Source organism: Sciurus vulgaris, assembly GCF_902686455.1.
Source record: "Sciurus vulgaris genome assembly, chromosome: 10".
Classification (NCBI taxonomy): domain Eukaryota; kingdom Metazoa; phylum Chordata; class Mammalia; order Rodentia; family Sciuridae; genus Sciurus; species Sciurus vulgaris.
The window spans coordinates 88,469,761-88,494,632 of NC_136470.1; the positions used below are offsets into that span (position 1 = coordinate 88,469,761).

At 35.1% G+C, this 24,872-nt stretch overlaps 1 protein-coding gene across 5 annotated transcripts in view; it reads right to left on the reverse strand.

Moving 5' to 3' along the window:
- VPS8 (VPS8 subunit of CORVET complex) overlaps positions 1-24,872 on the reverse strand; it is a 262,885-nt gene that overhangs the window by 173,854 nt on the left and 64,159 nt on the right. For all 5 annotated transcript variants that reach the window (XR_013757268.1, XM_079100598.1, XM_079100596.1 and 2 more), the window contains 4 exons: positions 16,735-16,781; positions 7,486-7,708; positions 5,118-5,207; positions 2,605-2,656 (listed from right to left, as the gene is read on the reverse strand). Coding sequence is in view for 4 of the 5 variants with exons in the window: in XM_079100598.1 (XP_078956724.1) it covers positions 2,605-2,656; positions 5,118-5,207; positions 7,486-7,708; positions 16,735-16,781 (412 nt within the window). In the remaining variant the exon portion in view is untranslated. The remainder of the gene's footprint in view (positions 1-2,604; positions 2,657-5,117; positions 5,208-7,485; positions 7,709-16,734; positions 16,782-24,872) is intronic.

Consider the following 24,872-nt stretch of genomic DNA (forward strand, 5'->3'; position numbering starts at 1 on the left):
TTCTAAATAAAGCCTAAAGTGGTAGAATGCAATTCATGAGCTTTTAGAGAGTATTCTAAACATTTAATTTACATTTTTTTTTTGTTTCAGTTTACATATGTGGTAACTGGGTGAATCTGGAAAGAATATCTATCTTTTCATTTAAACTAAAACAATAGAGACTTCTGTGTCCATTCTGCATCTGTTTCCTCTGCTCTGAGACACGTTGGATTCCAGGAACAATAAGTCTGATCAATAAACATCTTGTGATACATCAAAACTACTCCCCAGGAAACAGCAACTTTTTTCTGTTTTGGGGGTAGGGAGTATTTGGGGGGTGGTATAGTGAGTGGTATTGGGTATTGAGGCCAGGGGCGCTTTACCACTGAGCTTCATCCCCAGTTCTTTTTATTTTGTATTTTGAGACAGTGTCTCGCTAAGGTGCTAAGGGCCTTGCTAAGTTGCTGAGTCTAGCCTTGGGCTTGCAATCTTCTGTCTCAGCTTCCTAAGTCACTGGAATTCTAGGTGTGTGCCACAGCAACATCAACTTTCTTATGGACAAGGCTCTACCTGACCAGTCCTGAGATAATGATCAATCAGACCACAGTGTGATCAAGACTGATTGACTATGCATATTTCTGGCCCACTTTTTCTATATAATCTGGAAACTCATGTCAAAACCACCAAAGACAGGACTGGAAATGCCATTCTCCTTTATCTTCCCAGTATAGCTATATTGATTAAAGTTTCTTTCCGCTTTTCATCATTACTTTTCTTTGTGGGTTCTTTGTTTGTTTGTTTGTTTTTAGTTATAGATGGACACAATACCTTTATGTTATTTATTCATTTTTATGTGGTACGGAGGATCGAACCCAGTGCTTCACATGTATTAGGCAAGCTTTCTACCATTGAGTTACAACCCCAGTTCTGTCTTTCATTTTGAAAGCAAGTGGCCAGACCTGATTTGTTGGTACCTCCGAGAGCTAGATCTTTGGCCTAGGACTAGGGTAAAAATGACACCAGTTTATTCACCATGAACGTAAGAATTTTTTTATAAGAAATAGAATTATCAAGCTTTTGAAAACTAGAGCACACAAAAAATAAGATTCTACGAAATTTTAGAAGTATCATTATAGTTTTTAAGCAGGTTACAGATTGTTGGATGAAATTATTTGTCATTCATTCAAGTAATAAATATTTACTATACACTTGCTATTAAAAATAAGCAAGAACTGACAGAATTGAAGCAGGAAACAGACAATTCAGCTGGGCACAGTGGCACATGCCTATAATCCCAGCTATTCGGGAGGATAAGGCAGGAGGATTCCAAGTTCAAGGCCAGTTCAGGCAGCTTAGTGAGACTGTTTCAAAAGTAAGAAAAGGACTGGGGATGTAGCTTAGTGATAGAGCACTTACCTAGCATGTGCAAGGCCCTGGGTTCAATCCCCCGCAACATACACATACACACACACACAAACAAAAGAGTAGACAATTGAACAATATTTGAAGACTTCATTACCATATATTCAATAATGGATAAAAGTAGTAGTAAAAGATGAATAGGAAATAGAAGACTTGAATAAACTATAATCCTGAAGCCACTCAGTGGGTTAACTTGCTCCTACCACTATCAAGTCTGATAATTGAAGCCAGTGTAGGTGAAAACCTGCTTCTAGCACTAGCAAGTCATTTTTCATTGTTTTGTCTCACTCCCATATATCTCACTCCTCAAATAATTAACCAATAAAGTCAACTTTACCTGAAAAGAAGGATAAAGGCAAAAATCAAAGAACAACTCCAGTTATATGACCAACTAATCAGTAATCTTTCTTTAGATTTCTTTAGGAACTAGGAATGCCTAGATACCTGGTGACCTATAAACAACATCAAAAGCACATCAAGGGAACTGACTATTCCAAGAATTAATGACCATTCCAGTGCCCACTTGGCTATGACTAAATTTTAGACTACCCAGAAACCCCATATAAGCTTTTGTGTTTGTGATCTCTGACCAGACAGAATTTGGGTGACAGCTTTCCAGCTTCCATCTGCTGGCTTGTTGCCAATAAAGCTCTTTCTTCTCCTGTCACTCAGTCTCTCAAATTATTGGCTACATCAAGTAGCAATGGAACTGGACTTTTGATAGTTATAAGCCTCTCAGACATCTACAGAACATTCCACTAAACAACAAAACACATTCAATACATTATTCTCAACTGCACATGAAACATTATCCAGAAAAGGCCATCTGTGAAGTCATAAAATAAGTCTCAAAAAATTTTAAAAAACAGAAGTCACAGAAAGTATGTCTTCTGACTACAGAACAAAATTAGAAATCAAGATCAGAAGGGAATGTGAGAAATTAACAAGTAGGTAGAAAATAACATACTTCTAAACATCCACTATCACAAGGGATAGCAGAAGTACAAAGGGTTACATGGAAATTTTTCAGTATGAGTAATTATATAGTTCCTTCTACGATTTGATTAGGGTGGTGGTTACATGATTATAATGATTACCAAAATTCACACTGTACACATATAACTGGTGAATTTTATAACATTTAAATAATACCTTAAAATACAAAAGAAAGAGAAAAAAAATTAAGGCTTAGAAAAGTAATACCTGTTAGCGTTTTTCCTGCATTCAGAGGAGGAGCAATGACTCTGAAAAGTTTCTGCATTAAAATTAACAGGAAAACAATCACCATCATTTTCAAAGGATAATAATTTTTAAAGATAATCAACGATCTTATATTATCAATTGCCTTTCTCTGATGGAGTTAGTCATTTGCTATTGAGATTAAATATAAACATTAAATGTGCACATGAACTATTTAGAAAGACCACAATGATATTCCTCATAGGGGGAAAAATTAATGTCAGTTACATGACGTTCTTTATTGAAATTATAATTTCTGATATAAGACATCTTAGGTTCTTAAAAGGGTTTTATTCTTCAAAAAATATAGTAAGCAAATGATGAGATTAACAGCCCACCAAAGTGGTGATGAAGATTACTTTAAGCTGAAAACATCTAAAGAATCCACAGCATAGAAAAACACATTATCTAAACTTAAGAAGGGCCTCCCCAAAATATAGCCTTATGGAACCCCTAGAAGGTGGGTCCTATTTGGGAGAAGACTTACCTTCCCCTAAGAGGTGCAAATTCAGTTTCCATAGCATCAAAAAGCCTTAAAGAACTTTCCATACCTTCCCATTGAAGCCCTAATTCCACTGTCTCCCCCATTTTTGTTAAATTGGTACATAAAACATCATCTCTGGCTATTCATCAGAGCTACTTATCACCGAGTGCTCCCACGGACAAACCTTGTCTTTTCCCCTGTAAATTTGTATATTGTCAGATAATTCATAGCCCCGTTGCCACCCCTTTGTCGCCTCCTATTATTGGGACCTAAATTGGTACAGGAAAAATTTTTCCCCCCAGCACAAGGTACTACTTTTACTTCAAAAGCAGCCAAAACTGAACAAAGACTTCAGAGGTTACAGTAGTCATTTCAAACAGGATGACACTGTCTTTCATTTTAGAAAATCTAAAAAATTTCAAAAGATAGGATATCTTCTCTTAATGCAGGCCTCCCCAAGTGCTAAAAGAGCTAAACTTTAAACACTAAAAAGTGATTTTCTTATAGGCAGAGAATTATAAAAGAGAAACCACCTAGCCTCCCATGGCTAAAATCTCCAAAATGACTGTTTAAAAACAAATACCAAGCTCCTGCTGAAAACCATTAAACTTGGAAACTACTCTGAACACAAAACAAGGCAACCTCAATAGCCTGGTGTTCCATTTGAGATGTATAGGTATAAATGTAAACCAGACTGTGAGGAATAAAAAACCCACACAAAAGAAAATTTTCAAAAGCAACATAAAAGCCAGCAATCATTTTTGTAAATGTATAATGCATCGAATTTGGATCTGTTTTGAGGGATTACTTAAGAGAAACTAGAAACTGCATTAATTCCTCCCAACTGTGGACCAGTGTTGGCAAAGAGAACATTTCTGTATATAGGATAGTACGGGACCTCACTGAGGAGGCAGCTAAGTCTTTTCTAGACTTTTCTCAGTAATGGACCTCAATGAATTAGCAGCTGAGAGGTATTAAGGGAAAGAATCCTTGCTTGACACACACACAATCAGGGTCAAAACCTGGGGAGAAGGGATGGAGCATTCAAGAAAGGAGAGGTACAACTAAATTTGAAGGGTTATGAATTAGAGGGAAATGCACCCTACCAAGCTAGTATGCCCAAAGAAGCCTGAAATTCCATAGAATGACTGCTGACTGAGCAATACTGAGAACAGTTTGGGATGGTATTAAATTTGCAAAATAAAGTTGACTGGAAGCTTTCAGGGTATGCCTGACTCTGTTGAGGTATATTAGTCACTGTAATAAAGCAGTGGGTTGGGAGTTCACCACATATACCTATAGTTCCATTATCCAATCTGTCCTCAATGTAAGGCAAATGACAACAAGGATAAATAAAAGCATAAATGCTTTTGGGATTCTCTAGGCAAGGAGAATAAAAAATTGTCACTAATGTTATAAAATTCCAAATGTGGAAAAACAATACATTAGTAATTAACAAATAATGACATACTACCATTCTCAGGACCTTACCCCAGCAGAATGTATATGCGAAACAAGCAACAGCACATTTATTATATGTAATAATTATATAAAATAAATTTCTTAAACCTTTTGGAAAAGTTGCTACAATTGAAAAAATCCTTAGGAGAAAAAAAAGCTTAAAGTCTAACAAGCAAGTATTACTTTTAATTTTATCAACTGTTCCTTGTGATATAAATTTCTATTTACACAGATAAGCAAGAAAACAATAGCCAAAGACATGAAATTAAATACTGGGGCTGAGGTGTAGCTCAGTGATAGAGCAAATGCTTAGCATGCACAAGACCCTGGGTTCGATCCCCAGCACCAAAAATAAATTAATAAATTAAATAGAGACTACTTAGAAGAGCCAAACCAAAACAGATGCAAGTCTAATAAATCAAGAGGAAATTTTTAAGTAGATGAAAATAGAAACTATTCAAAGCAAAAGAAGAACAGGGAAAAAATTAATAGACAAAATCAAATGCATGCCTTAAGTTAGGATGTATCTTACCTCCATTGGACTAATAAACTCATTCATGCCTCTGTTGTAGACATAGATCATAGCATCGTATAGATGGTTTTCCCAGCACATGAGAACTACCTGTAAAAAAGAAGTCTCTTGATCCATATAATTCAGTAAGTCTCACCAATTTTCTTAAAGCTTTAAGAATAGATCTTGAGTTTTCTTCTTTACTTTTTCTTACTTCTCTGATAAAAACTGAAACTGAAACACTCAAACACCATGGCTGGCTAAGAATTATTATAGGTTCAATATTATTTTAATAGTACAATAACTACTTTTAAACATCCTCCAATGTCTAATTTTGTTTCCTCTCTACCCTTTCCATTATTCGTTTTATTTGGCACTGGGGATAAGGTGATAGACAAATCCAGACCTATTCCCTACCTTTATAGAACTACATTTATCTTGGATACCCAACAAAAGAAAAGAGAGGTACAAAATGGTATGAGTTATGACATGGGAAAGATATTCAAGTATATAAAAAATTAACTACCTACAAATGTGAAAAACATTATAAAGGAACCTGACTTGCTTTGGAGTATTCAAAATGTCATCCCTGAGCCAGGTGGTACATGCCTGTAATCCCAACAGCTTGGGAGGCTGAGGCAGGAGGATCACAAGTTCAAAGTCAGCCTCAGCAATTTAGCAGAGGCCCTAAAAAACTCAGTAAGACCTTGTCTCTAAAGAGAATATTTTTAAAAAACGGGGGTGGAGATGCTGGGAATGTGGTTAAGTGGTTAGATGCCCCTGGGTTCAATCCCTGGTATCAAAAAGAAAAAGAAAAAAACAAGTCATCCTTGAGAGTGCACGCAATATTTAAGCTACTACCTAAAGGATGCGTGCATGGGAGACAAAAGCAGAAGTGGAAACAAGGGACTCTGCAGGCAGAAGACAATAAGGATGAAGGACCAAGAGGGGAAAAGAGATGAAGTAATTAAAGATGGAGAGAAATCAATTTGAGAAAACACAAAGGAAAAAGGAATGGCTATGACTTGAAGTACAGGGTACTCTATATTCTGTTCCTATGAGAATTATATAATACCACTGAGTGACAAGAGGACTTGAGTAGAAGATCAGAGGTTGGAGAATGATAGGGACTAGCCAGAAGGGTAAACAGAAAAACGATAGTAAGGTGTCCTGGGACAGTCTTCCTAGAAAAGGGAATGTTCTGGGACCCCCTTCTCCTCTTTCTCCATCCTCTCTTCAGCCAGTGCCATGCTCATACATCTCTTCACTGATGACTAATGCACTTATAACCTCAGCCTTAACCTTCCCTCTGAACCGTCCAACTGCTTCCTTAATATCTTCACCTGAATGTCCAGCAGCTATCTCAAAATAAAATGGCAAAGCAAGACTACTCATTTTGTCTCTCAGACTAATACTTGCTCCAGGCTACCAATCTTCTTAAATGAATCACTATCTGTCCTACTTCTCAAGCCAAAAAACAAAAGAAAAACTTGGGCACTGCCTTTAAATTCTCTTATTCTTACTTTGACATCTAATTCATCGGCAAATCAGTTACACCTCCCAAACAGCCAAATCAAGCTGACACTCTCCATCTCACTGCTACCATCTCTGGAATCAGGATGATCTTTAAAAATTCTAATGATTTTTTAAGAATCCAGAATAAAATGGGAAAATGTGTACTTTGCCCTGTGGAGTCTACTTCTCTTTTCCATTATGCTCCAGATCTGCTTGACCTTTTCTGTTACTTGAAAATTCAAAGCAGAATTTTTTTTTTTAACATTAGCTTCACCTACAGCAGTCTTCTATTCAAAGATCTTTGCATTACTGATCCTTCTTGTCGTTCAGATTCCAGGATTCAATGTCACCTCCTCATAAAGGCTTTCTATAATTAGTCAATCTAAGGGAGCTTCTCATTCTTTACCATAGTGCCCTGCTCATGCTAATTTGCTCATACCATCCTCTGCATTTCAAATTCAACTCTGACCTTATATACTAGTTATCTAAAAAATGGTATCATTCTCTTAGGTAAAAATATTCTATTATTCATGTGAAAGGATCCTTAGTTGAATAAACTAACTGATAAAAGATCAGTCAAGAAGCATTTATTGAGCAATTAATAAATGTCAACTCTATGCCAAGAGCTCTGGAGAGAATGTCAAAAGAAATTTAAGACATACTCTCTGGCTTGCAAGCATTATATTATCTAGCTTACATACAATCCTAAGATTTAGAGTCCTAAGAAATATATTGAAAAATACAAGTTTATAAGACAACTTGCCAGAAGTGCTCGATTAGGGTTTAGAAGAGGCAGAGTGAGGCCTACAGTCAGGCAAATAAAATCAATAAAGGAACAATGTTTATTCTGTTAATAGGCTGTCTATAAACTCACCTGCTGAATATCTAGGCTGGTGATATCCATATGCACAATGAGGGACTCCACATTCTCCATTAATTTTTTATCTTGAAAATGAACAATCAAGTCTTTCATAACCTGTGGTGTGATCCCCACCAATTTCTCACTTAAAATATATGGCTCAAGGCACTCCAGAAACACTCCTTTGGCCACTGAATTCTCACTTAATTTGTCATACATCTGGCTAAATAAAAGATCCCTATAACAAAAAGGGAAAATAAATTTAGGAACATTCCAAATACCCATTAAAATTAGTCTGCTTGTATATCTCATCCCCCCATTTCAAGAACTTATTATATACAGTAACAATATTTGTGTAGAGTTTTATATTGCAAACGTCTTTATATATATGTATCTACATGTAGGTATACAGATAGATAGATATTAAGCTCCTCAGTACTACTTCTTATAAATAAGAGAAGCTGAATAAGTTAAGTGGTTGCTGAAAGGCACATAGTAAACATAACAGTCAGAACTAGAACCCAGACTTCTGGCCTAAATTCTGTGCTCAGTTCGTTATGGCACACTGCTTCATAAAGGGAGTAGGTAAGAAAGCAGACATGATGAAGTGGGTGGGGGGAGGACGATTTATAATTTATCTTTTCTAGAATCTAAATATTCATAGGTGACCTGCAGAACCAATAAGCTTCTTTAGTTCCAAACTTTTCTTCCCAAAGGGACAGGGCGATGATTATTGATGAAATAAGAAGAAAAAATGTTTAATGTTTAAAATACATAACTAGAAACAATTTTACTGCAAAAAAAAATTTAATTACTCTAAATGCCACCAACTTCAACAACTGTGTGTAATTTACCTCACACTTCTTCTGTAAACAGTCCATAATTTGAGGTATACTTAGCATAGATTTTTTTTGAATTCTGTTTTCATGCCATATTATGTAATAGGAATTATTTGAAATAGCTACTTACTCTTTTTTGGAGGGTAGGGTTTGGAAGACAGCAATTTAAAATATATTAAAATATATTTCATTTATTTATTTATTTGTTTGTTTAGTGATGGGTCTACGTTGCCCAGGCTGAACTCAAACTCCTAGGCTCAAGTGATTCTCCTACCTCAGCCTCCTGAGTAGCTGAAATTATAGGGATGAGGCACTATACCTGGTTTATTTTTATTTTTTAAAAATAACACAGTGTAATGTTTATAGAACACAGTGTGATATTTCAATACTTGAATACAATGTGTAATGATCACATCAGGGTAACTGGCATATCCTTCACCTCACACATTTATCACTGTTTTGGGTTGGGAACATTCAAAATCCTATCAGCAAATTTGAAATATACAGTTATTTGTTGTTAACCATAATTGTCCTACTGTGCTCCAAAAATGTAGAAGGCATTCCTTCTATTCAACTGTACTTCGGTACTCTTTAATCATCCCTCTCTATCCCCTTTTGCCCCTGCTCCTTGCCAGCCTCTGGTAACCACTATCCTACTCTACTTCTATGAGATCAACTTTTTAGTCTCCACACATGAGAACACACAGTATGTGTCTTTCTTTGTCTGACTTATATCATTTAACACAATGTCTTTCAGGTTCATTGATGTTGCCACAAATGGCAGGATTTCACTCGTTTATGTCTGTTAATAATTCCACTGTGTATATGTACCATATTCTCTTTATCCATTTAGAAACTGAAAAACCTTTCAGTTGATTCCATATCTTAGCTATTGTGAACTGTGCTGTAATAAAAATGGGCAAACTGGTATTTCTTTGACACTTTGGATATACACCCAGTTAGTGGCATTGCTGAATCATATGGCAAATCTATTTCTAGTTTCTTGAGGAATCTCTATACTGTTTTCCATTTTGACTAGACTAGTTTACATTATCACCAAAAGTCAATAAGTGTTTCCCTTTCTTTGCAGCTACTTACTCTGTAAAATTATCATTTTGTCTAACAATGCTTCAGTAGGTTAAACATCAGAATTTGCTTAACTGTTCCCATAGTGTTGGATATGTCACTTATATTTGCTTTTTCAGATGATGCCACGATAAACATCTATATATATGCCTCTCCCATTTTGGGGGCATAATAACTTAAATCATTCAATTTTTAGAAATCAAGTGAAATGACATGAGGACTGGGGGTTGTAGGTCAGTACTGGAGTGCTGGCCCAGCATGTGAGAGACCTGGGTTTGATCCCCAGCAACAGAACAGAAAGGAAAACCTAAGAAAAGGAAAGGAGAAGAAAGGAAGGAAGGAAGGAAGGAAGGGAAGAAAGGGAGGGAGAGAGGGAGAGAGGGAGGGAGGGAGGGAGGGAGGGAGGGAGGGAGGGAGGGAGGGAGGGAGGAAGGAAGGAAGGAAGGAAGGAAGGAAGGAAGGAAGGAAGGAAGGAAGGGTGGGTGTATTTGAAATGTGTGACTAAATTATCTTCAAAAAGTATCATACCACCAATTTACAATGCCACCAGCAATATATAATGATGAGTTTCTTGAGATAATGGGTTTCTTTCCTCTTGATAACTTAACAAGTACAAATCAAACAGTATCACTGCTTTTAACTTTTTATAAATGGCAAAACTGAACATTTTCCATGTTACCCACAAAATTTATTGTCTTGTATCATTCACTTAATCATTCATTACATTTTTAAAATAAAAAAACTATGTTAATTCTATTTACCTGTTAGGATCATGAATTAATTTTGTTGAAATGTATAATATATATATTGTCTACATATCATCAATTGTTCAACTGTTGGAAAATCGTGGATGATTTGTTTATCCACTTGTCTAGTCATGACAAGTTCCACTAAAAGATCGAGGAAGCTCTTAACCTTTTAGGGACTGGGGCTGGGGGTGTAGCTTGGTAGTATACTTGAGGCCCCAGGTTCAGTGCCCTGGACCTCAAAAGAAAAAAACAAAACAAAAGGAACAGGATGGGGTTTTGCCTCATCTGAAGTCCTGGAAGTGGATAGGTGGCAAACAGTCTGACACAACTACACTAGAATCACATGCCACTTTCCAACAAACAGCATTTGCAACACCCTGGGGGAAAATCCATATCCATTTATGTTTTCCTCAAATGCACAAATGTAATTTTTCCATCATTTTTCCCCTCTGCTTCACATTTATCAGAGTATTTTTCATGTTAGTTTCATTTTAATCAATAATTCATCATACTTTGTGATTACCAATTACTAGCCAGTCAAAAGAAACTGAGATTAATAAAGTTTTACTGTAAAAAAAAGAAAAATAACAAAATTATGAATTCAGAAAATGTCACGTTTGACATACCTTGTACTATATAATGTACCATTAAAAACAACATGCTAAGGAAATTATATATTTTAGTTCAATACAAAAAGCCTTGACAAGAGAATTAAAGAAAGCTAAAAATTCAGTAACAAGAGCATAAAAGTTGACAGACAAGGTGCTTCTGTGACAGAGCAGCATGCAATTTGGTATGATTAATGGCAAGACTACACATTTCTTTCTTACCCAAACAGAAGCTATAAAAAAAAAAAAAGCACCAAAAAAAGTAAAACTCATCAACTGCTACGTGCATCTCTTCCTCAAAATAAAAACAAAACAAAATTCTAAGGCAAGGTCTCATCATTCTGGAAGAGTATTTATTAGGGCATCAGGAGAGGTAGAAAAGAGAAAAGTACACATATACACAAAAAGTTTTCAGCTCTCATGTTTCCTTGTATCTTTAGGAATTCTCCAGGGTGCTGACTGTTTCCTAGCACGGCTAGTTTCAACCCTGCTATTTATCATTTCAAGCTTAGCTTCTTACAGCCAGTATCACATAAAATCTACCAAGAACAAGAGAGAGCCACCAAAGAGATCTTTCTACAAATTTCACTTTTATTAACACTCATAACATATTTTGGAAGTTTATCATTGTTTACTTCAAATAGAGAAAAATGATTAAATTCACTTCATACATTATCAATTATATAATTTTTTAAATGAACTGCTTTGATTATGAGGTAATTACAAATCCCAAGAGAAAGCATGGGCATCATCAATCAAAACAATTGCCAAATATACTAAATATGAAACCAGAACCAAATAAATTAATTTTTACTAAATATAAATGAGATTTAATAAATTCAAAGTTGATTTGGATTGGTTTGCTTACTTATAAAAGTAAAAGCAAAATTCAAGTGAACTTTAAGAAATTATGTTCAAAATGTTATTTTCTGACATAAGTATCACCGTTTGTGAAGGTTTTCTTTAAAAAAAAAAAAGCATGAATTAACGATGTGGTTACACAATTCTGTGAATATACTAAAAACTACTCAACTATATGTTTTAAAAGGATGAATTATACCTCAACATAGTTGTTATGAAATTTTAAAAATATGGTACCTTTCCCCCATTTTTTTATAATTAAAATTTAAACATGCAGTTATCAAAGAAAATGGTCACTCAAAACATCTAGTTCCTCAATCATGCCTCATGATTAAGATATTTGTGTCTCAAACACTAACCCTGATGTTGAACAACATGACTGAACAAATATCCTCATATATCAAAAGACCACTGCAGGTTCACTTTGGATTTAACAAATACTTTTGGTTCAGATTCCTGTGTAACTCAAGTCATTTGAATCATGGCTTCTCAAGAACTCTGGAGATTACTTTAGAGTAATATAGTGGTCAATATCACATACATAGAACATTAATCTTGTTTTACTTATGACTGCTTTATTGATAGAATTCACAAATAAGCATCTATTTTTAAACAATATTCAAAATTATGATTATGTTTCACATAAACTCTGGACCTTTTCTAAAATAAAACTGACATTATGGCTACTACCGAGTTATATAGTATGTATGTATATAGGCAAAGTGACCAATCATTAGATGTCCTATAAAAATCCTTGAAACATTTTATATCTTTTGTCTCATACTAAAAAAAAAAAAAAAAAAAAACACATACACACAGCCAATTTAAAATAAAATTGTAGAACAGAGACTGAATTATGAAAATAAAGTACAAATCTTCAAAAACAGAATTCCTATCATTTCTAAATAAATCATAAAGACTAAAGCCAAATTTCAGTCCAAAAAGATGTCCATAATACATTGATCAGTATGCCCTATAAGAGAACAACAGCAAATGTGGTTCCTGCCATAATATAAAGGACTTTACATTATAAAAGAGATATGAAGTATATATTGAAAAGGAATATGTATGATATATACATTGGTTCAATTAATACTGCTGGGTGTGCGAGTCTGTGAATAAAACTATGAGGTAATAATGGTGATTACAGTGTAATAATGGTGGCACCAAATTAAAATGAATTTCAGAGTGTACATTACAAATATAATTTGGCCTTCATAAGAAATAATATGACTCATGAAAATAAAAAGACAAAGTTTGATCCCCAGCAAAAGAGGGGGGAGAGGGATGGGGAGTGGGAGAAGGAGAGGAAGAGAGAAGAAGGGAGAGGAGAGGGAGACAGGGGTGGCAGGGAGAAAGCACACACCAGTGAGTGCACATTGAGTTCGATAGTACATGTCTATAATTCCAGCAACTGGGAAGGTTAAGGTATGAGGTTCCCAAGTTCAAGGTCAGCTTGGGCAACTTAGTGAGAACCTGTCTCAAAATAAACTTTTAAAAAAGGGCTAGTGATGTAGCTCATTAATAGAGAGCAACCTGGTATTCAACTTCCAGTAGCCCCCACCACAAAAAAAAGAGAGAAAAAAATTTTTTTAAATGTATTCTATCAGAAGATATTAATATAAAAGGCATCTGGGGGCCAAGTGTTTGAGTGATGACCCTAGAAATGGAAGAAGTTATTTAAATCGGCTTAGTACTAGAGTATGTTTTTTAAGATTGTATTTGTATTATGTACAATCTTAACATTCCTTAGGCAATGTTAATGTTACAAATATTTTGCAAATATGGGACTGCAGAGAGAAAACTCTAGACATAAATGAAACAGAATGTCAAAGAAAATGATATAAAGAGAATATCAGTTTAAGAAGAAAGATACTATAATTGAATGAAATACACACATCTAACAATCCTATGCTTCAATGAAGCCTAGGGAATTCACCATTTTTAACATCATTATCTATGGCAACTTTAAGAAAAAAAATTATAAAATCTCTACCATTATGAGTGATTCCATTGAACTATTTAATTAAACATAAGTTTTTGTTTTTTTTTTTTTTTTTTTTTTTTGGGGGGGGGAGGTGGTACCAGGGATTGAACTCAGGAGCACTCAACCACTGAGCCACATCCCCAGCCCTATTTTGTATTCTATTTACAGATAGGGTCTCACTGAGCTGCTTAGCACCTTGTTTTTTGCTGAGGCTGGCTTTGAACTTGTGATCCTCCTATCTCAGCCTCCTGAGGCATGCACCACAGTGCCTGGCTAAACATAAGATTTTAACATCTAATAAATCTATTAATTATTGCATGTTTGGAATGGAAGGGAACTAAAAGACAGCCTAGATTCAAAAAACAAAGTAAATTAAATGGCTTATTCTACCCTTCCTCCTAAGCTTGGGCCCATATATAGGATCTTAACCTTCAGATGAAAAAGAAAAATCAATAAGATGAGAAGAAAGCAAGTGCAAGAAAACGAATCTAGAACAAAGGTCTAACCTAATGCTTAGTTGCAAAGCACCAACTTTCTTACATTGATGGCAATGCTGCCCTATCCCTTCTGTTTTTACTGGAACTTAAAAAAGCAGGAGTAAGGAAAGAAACCAGGAGTGAAAGAAAAACAAAGAACACATATGCTGGAACTTCTCCAAGTAGAAAAGTCAGAGGTAGTGCAATCTAGTCTTCAGCCTTTGGTAAGAGAATTAAAAAAATAAAGCCATACTATTTGAACCATAGTTCAGGGGAAAAGTGCATGTCCTTGATGAATGAGTGTGTATGCATCAGCGGGGAGAGGAAGGGAAGAGCTATAAAAGAAACTAGGAACACCTGGACAAAGGCCCCTGAGATTACCTCCTCGAAGGAGGTCAGTAGTATACTGACTACTGGTCTCTTTCTCTCCTCCTCTCCCTCTACGAGATCTCCAAAAAGAAAATACTGAATTTGTTTTTAGCACATCCCAGACAAAAACATGCTAAGGAGTCAGGGAAAATGAAAGGAAAGAAAATAAGTGGATAATAAGGTAATAAATAGATTCTAATTTGGTGAAAATCCAAACAAGATTTAACCTCTGTTATATACTGTGATTTAATGCAAAAATTAATGCACTCTCAGTCAATAGGTTAAATAAAATTAGAGAATTTTTTTTTAATCAAATAACATACAAAATAAATGCTTATCTCCAGAACATCTTGGGGAATAACACAAAATATTTCTGAAAGAATCTGCTTTTTGTTTTCCCTATATTATCCTTCATTTTACAACTGTTAGGGCCATTTTCACTTTATGTCACTATGAGAGTATTCAAGTGCTCCAAGATAATGATCACAAGTTACCCTGTAAACCAGAATTCTTGTTAATTCAGTCATCAGGCCAAATGAATTTGTGCCGAATTCCACTCTAGGAGGAAATAATCCATTGTCAGGGTAAGATATGCCTTCTTATTCTAAACAATTTAGTCTTTCAGGTACTTCATTTTATCACATTTACAATTAACTCAATTTGAAGACTGAGTTGATTGCAGTACTCATTAGTATTGGGAAAACCTCTTTACCTCCATTTCTTTATCTGAAAATGAGGATAACATTACCTTTCTTAATTACAAGGATTGAATAAAATATGTAAAACTGATCCATAAACTTTTAAGACTGTTTAAAAAAAATACAAGATAAATAACAAGTCAGTGCATGTGAAAAGGGGGGTAAAGAGAAACACTAGGTTAAGAAAAGACAGGATGGGGTTAATGTATGTCACAGCACTTTGTCTTCTATGTAAATATGATTTACTATCTATCCACTAAATGTAAACTAGCTATTTAGAAAATGCAAAGATATTTCGGGCCCTAATACCCTTACACCCTTCTAAGGGAGACAATGTATAATATAATGTTCTCAATGTATAATACAATGACAGGAATATAATTCCTATCATAAACATATTTTATATGTTTTACATATAACACTATAGCTAAAACATTAGAATCTGAATCCCAAGTAAACAAAATTATAGGTATCAAAGACTTAAAAGGCCTAACATATCAAATAACTATCCTCTTGATAAATTTTACTTACTTTCAAACTTTCAACTTTTTATGAATCAGGCTACTAGAATATATATGAATTCATGAGTCAAGTAAATTTCATAAAGGGTATTAGAAGTATCTGTATTAGATCCTTGTATTTGTTCTCTATAAGGTGGTACAAACTAGTGGTTGAGACCAAGAATATAAAAGCACATAGGTTTCAATCCTACCTTTGTTTGGCACTTTTGGAACCACTTCTACAAAATGAGGGTTAATAATGCCTACTTCATTGCTATAAAAATTAAGTTGCTACAAAAATTAGATAAAACAATACTTGACTATTACGATGAATGTGAAAAACTGAATTTGCATATGTTGATTTATTTAAGTTATTACTATTTAAACCAACAAAGCCTAATCCAAGAGTTTATTTACACCCGTTTCTTTTAAACAAAAAGAACATTAAAAAAAAAAAAAATTGCAGGAGGTATGGTGGCACATGCCTGTAATCCCAGTTACTTGGGAGGATGAGGCAGGAGGATCACAAGTTCAAGGCCAGCCTAGGCAACTTAGAAAGATCCTGTCTCAAAATAAAAAAATAAAAAGAGCTGGAGATGTAGTTTAGTGGTAGTTTCCCTGGGTTCAATCCCTAGTGCCAAAAAAACAAAAACAAGATAACTTTTAAAAAAAAAGAACCAAAAAATACTGCAAAATGAATCTGGCTTTTTTTTAAAGTGCTATAAAATACTGTGTTTTAGTGATGGTTCATAAAAGAGTGTATGCATACACACACAAAAGGATATATCTACAGTACATGAATGATATACTTTTTACTTTCAAGATTCCTAAGTAGTATTGCTTTTTTGTTGGTTACGTTCTTTGCCTCCATTATCATGACATACAAACAGAGATGACACACCCGTAAGCATTTGTTCTAGAAAAATTAATTTCATTAGATGAATGGTACCGTTAAAAGAATCAAATTTCTGTAAATTAATTATTAAAACCCTATCTAGTTAAATTTATAGAATTCAAAGCAGTGAATTCTACATAAACACCATGCTACCTGGGTTCGAAATAATTGAATCTGACAGGCAATGCATACTCACTTTCGCTGCAGCAGAAGGCAGTAATCAACTATGACAGGCACCATATCCTGTAGGAGAATCATAAAGAAAGATCAGCCCCATGCCCCTGTGCACAGCCCGTTAATAATGTTAAGAGGTCTGCTAAAGATGATGTTGGATTGTTAGGATAACTTTGGACCATGGTGGCTTTGTAAGCAATTTGACATTATGTGTCAAAAGTCTTAAAAACATGGAAATACTTTGACCCAGTAATTCTATTTCTAAAAAATTATCCTAAACACATTTAAGGAAAATAAATTATGCATTATGGTGTTTATTGCAGCTTTGTAACAAAAGAAACAGAAGAAAAGGAAGGAGGAATATAGGGAAAATAAAAAAAGAAAGTGGATTAAATGTAATATACAACATGGGGTAATAAGTAAAATTTGCTATGTAAATAAAATATTATACATGTTTACAAAAAGTTCACATCAAAACAAATACTAGCTAAAATACGTATTTATTTCACAATTTTGTAAAGAAAATAACCAGAAGAAAATATATCCAATTGATAACAGAATATAGTTGGTCCTGTGGTGGCTCAGGTGATTAAGGTTGCCCATATTTTGTCACAATCTCCAAACTAGCTATTTTAAGGTTGATTTAACTTCTCAATTTCATAACATTTTGATTGCTTTAAATCATCATGTATGAACTCATATCAAGTAAATGGCAACCCATAATTTTGGCCTTTTTCAAAAGTAGCAGTTTGAGAGAGCAATAGTGTTTATTATGACTGGAAACTATCAAGTAACCAAGCATCAGATTTCAATAATATTCTTGTATTTTCTACTGGCTTCAGAGAACTGCTTTCCTTTTAAAAATCCTAGAAAAACTAGGTTATAGGCAGAAAAACAATGACATCAGATAGAAAGGGCAATGTGTGAAAAAGAGAATATCACATGCTTATACCTGCTGGAAAAAACGGTCAAAACTAAGGAACCCCTCTTATTTGAGAGAGAAATATCTGAATGAGGACCAGTAATCCTAGAAAGATCCTAGGGGCTTTCCCTAACGCTTCCTGCCTCCTTGTATCTACATTCCTCCTAGCTCAATAGATTGATAATCTTACTCAGATTCTTCAAAAACAGGAACTAAAGTCACAGATTTGAAAAGGGTTAGAGAGATTGCTCACTGTCAGGCGCCTATCATCCTCCATTTACCTGCCTCTTGCCTGTCCATCGCCTGCCTTACACCTATCCATCACCCACCACACGAGGTTCACCTGAAAAGGGTTACAGTTATATCAGATCGAACACTGAAAGAGAATATGGTGGACTAGATAATGGGGAAAGGGAAGGTTGGGGGAAATCTAACATCCTTTAAAATACACAGCTGAGTTACCAAGAAAATAAAGGCAATAGTCAGGGTCTAAAAGTGGAAAAGGGACGAAAACCAAAGCAATGAACCTTAAGCAATTACTGAGACAGTATCCTATAGGTCTGTTGGTCACAGAAGAACTTGGTTTTGAATACCAGAAAGAAGCTGAGGTCTTAGAACCTGCAACATAGGGAACAAAAGCAGAATCTTTTAAAAGTTGCATACTCAGTAAAAGGAAATCAGAAGGAGTGGGGATCCACCAAATGGCATAGGAAGATGACAAGGAAGATTGTATGCCTCAGCTGGACTCAGTGGGGGTTAATCTGTATTCTTTAAGAATCTGTAATCAAAACCCTGCCCTCAGGTGGATCTGGGATTTGAACTTACACTATCTCCTTAGTATGAAACAATGAAGCCCTGAAATTAACATAAAAAGTGATCCTGACCAAGGATATTCCCAGGACACTTGAAAGAAGCACATTCGAAAACTCCAGAGACATCCTGAAGGCAAAATAAGTGTAACTGATAAGGTCCCACTCAAGATGTGCTCAAAATAAAAATTTGAAAGCACCTCCTGAAATAATGCCAAGAATGAATGTCAGCAGAAACTACAAATAGCAGCAACAGACCCCTAAAACTTCAAATAATATAATAATCATATAGAAACTATTTTAAAAAGTATATTTAGAATTATTAAAGGCATAAAATAGGAAAAGAAGTACCTGGCCTGGTACTAACACCTATGAGAAGACTACAGGGTTTAAGGGAGAGTGAAACCATCATATTGACACATTTGGACAGCTCACTGTGATGACTGTATGGTGGGAGGATCTGAAAAACCAAGACTGAAGATAGAAGTCTATTACAGCAGGTAAAGAAACAAACAGGGGACTAAAACAGTGGGTAGTGACAGCAGGCATAAAGAACAGTGGACAGAAGTAAGAAATATTTATAAGTAAAACTGTTGTTGACAGATTGATTGTGGGACAGAAGGCATCAGGGGGAGTCTATAACTCCTAGGTTTCAAGATTGAGTGACAGATGGATGAAGATAAGAAAGGGAGTAAGGGAAAAGGTATTAGAAGGAAGAAGCAAAGTGCAATTTGGGCCATGGTAGATTTAAGAAACATCTTTACTTGGATACTGAATAACATCTGGATACACAGGTTCAATGTTCCTTATCTGAAATGCTTAGAACCACAAGTGTTTTGGATTTCAAATTTTTTTTATTGTGAAATAGGTGTATATATGTAATGAGATATCTTAGGGATGTGACCAAAGTCTAAACCCAAAATTCATTTGTCCTTCAAATATACCTTATGCACGTAGTCTGAAGGTCGTTTTATACAATATTTTTAGTGCATCTACATTTTGACTGCAACACATCATATAAGGTTAGGTATGGAATTACTTGTGGTATCAAGTCAACACTCAAAAATTTCTGGATTTGGATCATTTCAGATTTGGGATTTTTGGATTAGGAGTGCTCAACCTACAGTAACCTTAAATATCTGGGTTAGAATTATGGATTTCTGGGGCTGGGGTTGTGGCTCAGTGGTAGAGCACTTGCCTAGCATGTGTGAGGCACTGGGTTCAATCCTCAATACCACATATGAATAAATGAATAAAATAAAGTTCTATCAACATACAAAAATTTTTTTTAATTTATTACGGATTTCTAAGTTATCAGAGAAAGCAAGGTAATAAACAAAAATTGTTCAGGGACAACAGAGAAGGACAAAAAGCAGTCTACAAAGGAGATACTTATAACAATGTTGGAGGATGGAAACAAAATCCTACCCAGGAATAATCACAGAGGAAAATGAGAAGAGCACACAGCAGGCCGCTGACAGGATACCAAGAACTTCAGGTAATAAATAAGAGGAAGAAAAGTGTTTAAAACAGCACTGAGAATGAATAAGGTCTGAAAAATGTTTATTGTATTCAGCAATTAGAATACCACTAGTATCTTTAATAGGGTGTTTTATCTTCCTGATTCACTAGTAAGTACAGTGGCAGGTGGGATTCAGCTTGCAGAGAATTGAGTGGTGAGTGAAATATTGGGGGCAAGGGAAGAGAGAGAAAAAAAGAGGAAAGAGAAAGGGAAGGAGAGAATGAAAGAGAGAAGGAGAAGGAGAAGGAGAGGGAGAAAGGAGGGGAAACACCGACATATGCTCATCTGGAATCCCTGAATCAGAAATTTACAACAATGGAACAGAATAACCCGACATAATTTGTCTAAAATAGAGAGACTTAAATCTAACATTTAAAGTACATCATATGCTAGGGGGAAATGGCCTAAAAAGATATACTGAGACCCAATGTAGTAAAATTACTGAATTCCAAATATAAACAGTCTAGATAAAAATTGTCATTTACGGGAAGGAAAAAAAAAAAATCAGGCTAGCCTGTGGTTATTCCACAGTGACATTCAATGTCAGAAGATAACAGAACAGTATTTCCAAGATCCTTAATAAAGGTCAAAATATTTTTTTCCAACTAAAAGCTGTAGACAACAATTTGAGAATTCAAATACTTAAAGAACATTGTTCTCCTAAGCTTTTCTTGAAGAGACTGCTTCAGCAACCACAAAATGACTGGGGAAATAACTGCAAAAAATGGCTTTTTTTTTTTTTTTTTTCCTTCAAGTTAAAAAAGAAAAAAAACAGGAAATACTTCCTTAATGTCTTCCTCAATGTACATCCCTCAATTGGCTGAAGTAGGGTGCTTTTCTTGTTAGATATTTGTGTATATTTAAGATTTATTGAAGAAGGCAACATGGATATGAGACTAAAAAACTGAGCTGACAGAAAACCTAAATTTAAGCCTGTCATTGTTTGAGTGATTGAATAGATTATTTCACTGCACTGTGACTATCTTAATATCTACCAAGTGAAGAGATAATCTATGCCTTCTTTATTTCATAGGGATGATCTGAAAAGAAATAAGAGAACAGATTCTGCAGATTCGTTTGCTTTTTGGAGCAATAGCATTAATTCTTTTAATTTATATTCAAAAAGTCATTCAGGCAATAAAAACTTGATTCTTTGAAAACGATTCAAAATTTTAATTGATAATCATTACGTATGTGTGTGCGTGCACAAACAGACTGACCTCCATGAGTTCAGCAGCTAGTCTTCCTGATATTAGTATACTCATACCCTGAGCAGCTGTGCTATTCAGGTATGGATATTTCTTTGTATGTGTTTATGTGTGTATTTTCCTCTTCTTCCAGTTACAATGATAAAATAACCTTGTAGGAAAGACGTGGCTACCCAGAATCAATATTTGAATCATGGCTCAGGGAGAAAGTAGGGTGCTGGACATCAACACTTTTGTCCTTTCCTCAGATAATTTCAAGGGAAGCATAGGTTAGACTAAGAAAGCTCCTAACACCTCATTCTGTTTGGCTTTCAGTCACTGTTCACTCTTGGCCATGACCCCTTAATGCAAAAATATATGTCTACAGTGCTATAATAATGGCCTTGAATGATCAGGACTCATGAAAATTTTAAATGAAGCTCCAAGGAGAGGATGGCATAGATTAACACCAGCTTCATTAAAATATTTCATGAAAATATTATTTTAAAAATCCTTTTAGTTTAGTTCACATTATTAAAACGACTCGTATATAATTATACCTCTACCTTGTTTCAGAAATAAACATACATACATACATGAAGCACAATAAAATAATCCAAAATACTGCCACCAGCTTCTGGGTTTGAGAACACTAATAGCAATTCAAATCAATCTTTCAAGTATGTTTACCATAGTTATCCTAAAATTGATTCAGTTATATTTTCACTTTTTAAAAATATATTTCATTATCTTCCCAAAACTCATAAATTACTTAGTCCTCTCTTTTTCAAAGTGAGCTATATTGTACAATTATATCAAAATGAATTCTGTCATGTGTAACTAAAAAGAACCAACAAAAAATAAGATGCCGATTTAAAAAAAGTAAGCTATATGACAATACACTGGTCTGAGATTATCAAAGAAATATTGTAGGATAAAACACAGTATAGAATAGGATAGGACAGGACAGGATAGGCTGAGTCAAAACTCCTGAACCAGACATCCTGGGTGTCCACTGTGGTTCTATTTACTGGCTTCCATGATATTAGGCAAGTTACTTAAGCTCTCTGTGTACCTATTTACTCATCTGTAAAATGGAACAAATAATAAAAACTACCCTTCAAGTATGTGATAAGGATTAAAGAAAGTAGTTGTCAGGCACATAGCACATGATAATACTAGCCATGATAACGGGCATTTATGTTGTAAATGCCAAGTTTTCCATCTGGCTCTCAGTCTGACCTCTTAAGAGGTAGATTTAAAACACACTCCCAAAGCAAACACTGTACAGAACACAAATTTATATATATTTTTAAATTCCTCTAACAAATATTTATCAAGGTCACTAAACCAGATGCTGAGAAGACAGCAGTGACAAAAATCAGGCATGATCTCTGAAGTTATACAGGTCCCTAGATTTATACACTGTAGCTGTAGAAGACTGACACTGAAAGAATAATTTCAGTGCAGAGCATTTTATAAAGAAATGAGCTGACTGAATCTGGGAGGATCAATTAAGCTGAGGTCTGAAAATAAACAGGAGTTAGCTGAGCCAAAAAGAAGTAGGGAAGAATTTTTTTAAGAAGAAAAAACACCACGGACAAACACTGAGTTGAGAGACTGGAAGACACAAAGAACTTTGGTATGGTGGGAATACAGAGAGAATTAGGGGAAGTTATACAAAGTTAAATCATGTAAGGACTTAGAAACGTTTGAGGAATCTAGTCTTTACTCCAGGAACAATGGGAAATCCTGAAAATATTTTTAAATTAGGGAGCATCATATCTAGACAGTACATATTTTTCTTGAGTTGTGTGGAAAATGGAATAAAGTGCGGTAAGAATATGTACAGAGAGATTGGTTAGGGGGCTACTGAAGTGTACCAAGAGAGATGATGGTCAAATGGACTAGGATAGTGTCAAAACAGAAGGATGATGTAAACAGATGAAAGAAACAGTCAGAAGGCAGTATAGATACATGGAATGTAAGAATCACCTAAAGGCAAGAATCATTCACCTTGCTTTAGGTGGATGGTAGATCCACTCACTAAAATAGGGAATGTGAAAAAAGGTTTTGTGAAGGAAAAGTTCATGAGTTTGAGGTACCTATAAAACATTCAAGCACAGATGTAAATGGCCAACTGACCATACAGAACTTGGAACTCAGAAGAGCAACCTCAGTTGGAGACACTGGTTATAGAGTCAATTACCTATGTTGTGTAGAGAAAGAATGTAAAACAATTGATCCTTAGACTTACATGTGCTTAAAAGTCACCTTGGATGCTTATTTCAAGTCCTAGCCACCAAACCCAGATAGTTTGATTCAGCAGGTATGGGACATAACTTGAGAAAAAGTATTTTTTTTATTTTAATTTATTTTTATTGTAAACAAATGGGATACATGTTGTTTCTGTTTGTATATGGAGTAACAGCATAACATTTGCGTAATCATATATTTACATAGGGTAATGATGTTTGATTCATTCTGTTATTTTTTCTCCCCCCACCCCTCCCACCCCTCTTCTCCCTCTATACAGTCCCTCCTTTCTCCATTCTTGTCCCCCTTCAACCCCCCATTATGTGTCATCATCCGCTTATCAGTGAGATCATTCACCTTTTGGATTTTTGAGATTGGCTTATCTCACTTAGCATGATATTCTCCAATTTCATCCATTTGCCTGCAAATGCCATAATTTTATTATTCTTTATACCTGAGTAGTATTCCAGTGTGTGTGTGTGTATATATATATATCACAGTTTCTTTACCCATTCATCAATTGAAGGGCATCTAGGTTGGTTCCACAGTCTGGCTATTGTGAATTGAGCAGCTATGAACATTGATGTGGCTGTATCTCTGTAGTATGCTGATTTTAAGTCCTTTGGGTATAGACCGAGGAGTGGGATAGCTGGGTCAAATGGTGGGTCCATTCCAAGTTTTCTAAGGAATCTCCACACTGCTTTCCAGAGTGGCTGCACTAATTTGCAGCCCCACCAGCAATGTATGAGTGGACCTTTCTCCCAACATCTTTGCCAATACCTATTGTTGCTTGTATTCTTGATAATCGCCATTCTAATTGGGGTGAGATGGAATCTTAGTGTAGTTTTGATTTGCATTTCTCTTATTACTAAAGATGGTGAACATTTTTTCATATGTTTGTTGACTGCTTGTAGATCTTCTGTGAAGCATCTGTTCATATCCTTAGCCCATTTGTTGACTGGGTTATTTGTATTCTTGGTGTAGAGTTTTTTGAGTTCTTTATATATTCTGGAAATTAGTGCTCTATTTGAAGTATGAGTGGCAAAATTTTTCTCCCACTCTGTAGGCTCTCTCTTCGCATTACTGATAGTTTCCTTTGCTGAGAGAAAGCTTTTTAGTTTGAATCTATCCCAGTTGTTAATTCTTGCTTTTATTTCTTGTGCTATGAGAGTCCTGTTAAAGAAGTCTGATCCTAAGCCAACAAGGTGAAGATTTGGACCTACTTTTTCTTCTATAAGATGCAGGGTCTCTGGTCTGATTTCAAGGTCCTTGATCCATTTTGAGTTGATTTTTGTGCAGGGTAAGAGACAGGGGTTTAGTTTCATTCTGTTGCATATGGACTTCCAGTTTTCCCAGCACCATTTGTTGAAGAGGCTATCTTTTCTCCATTGCATATTTTTGGCACCTTTGTCTAGTATTAGAAAATTGTATTAATTTGGGTTTGTGTCCATGTCCTCTATTCTG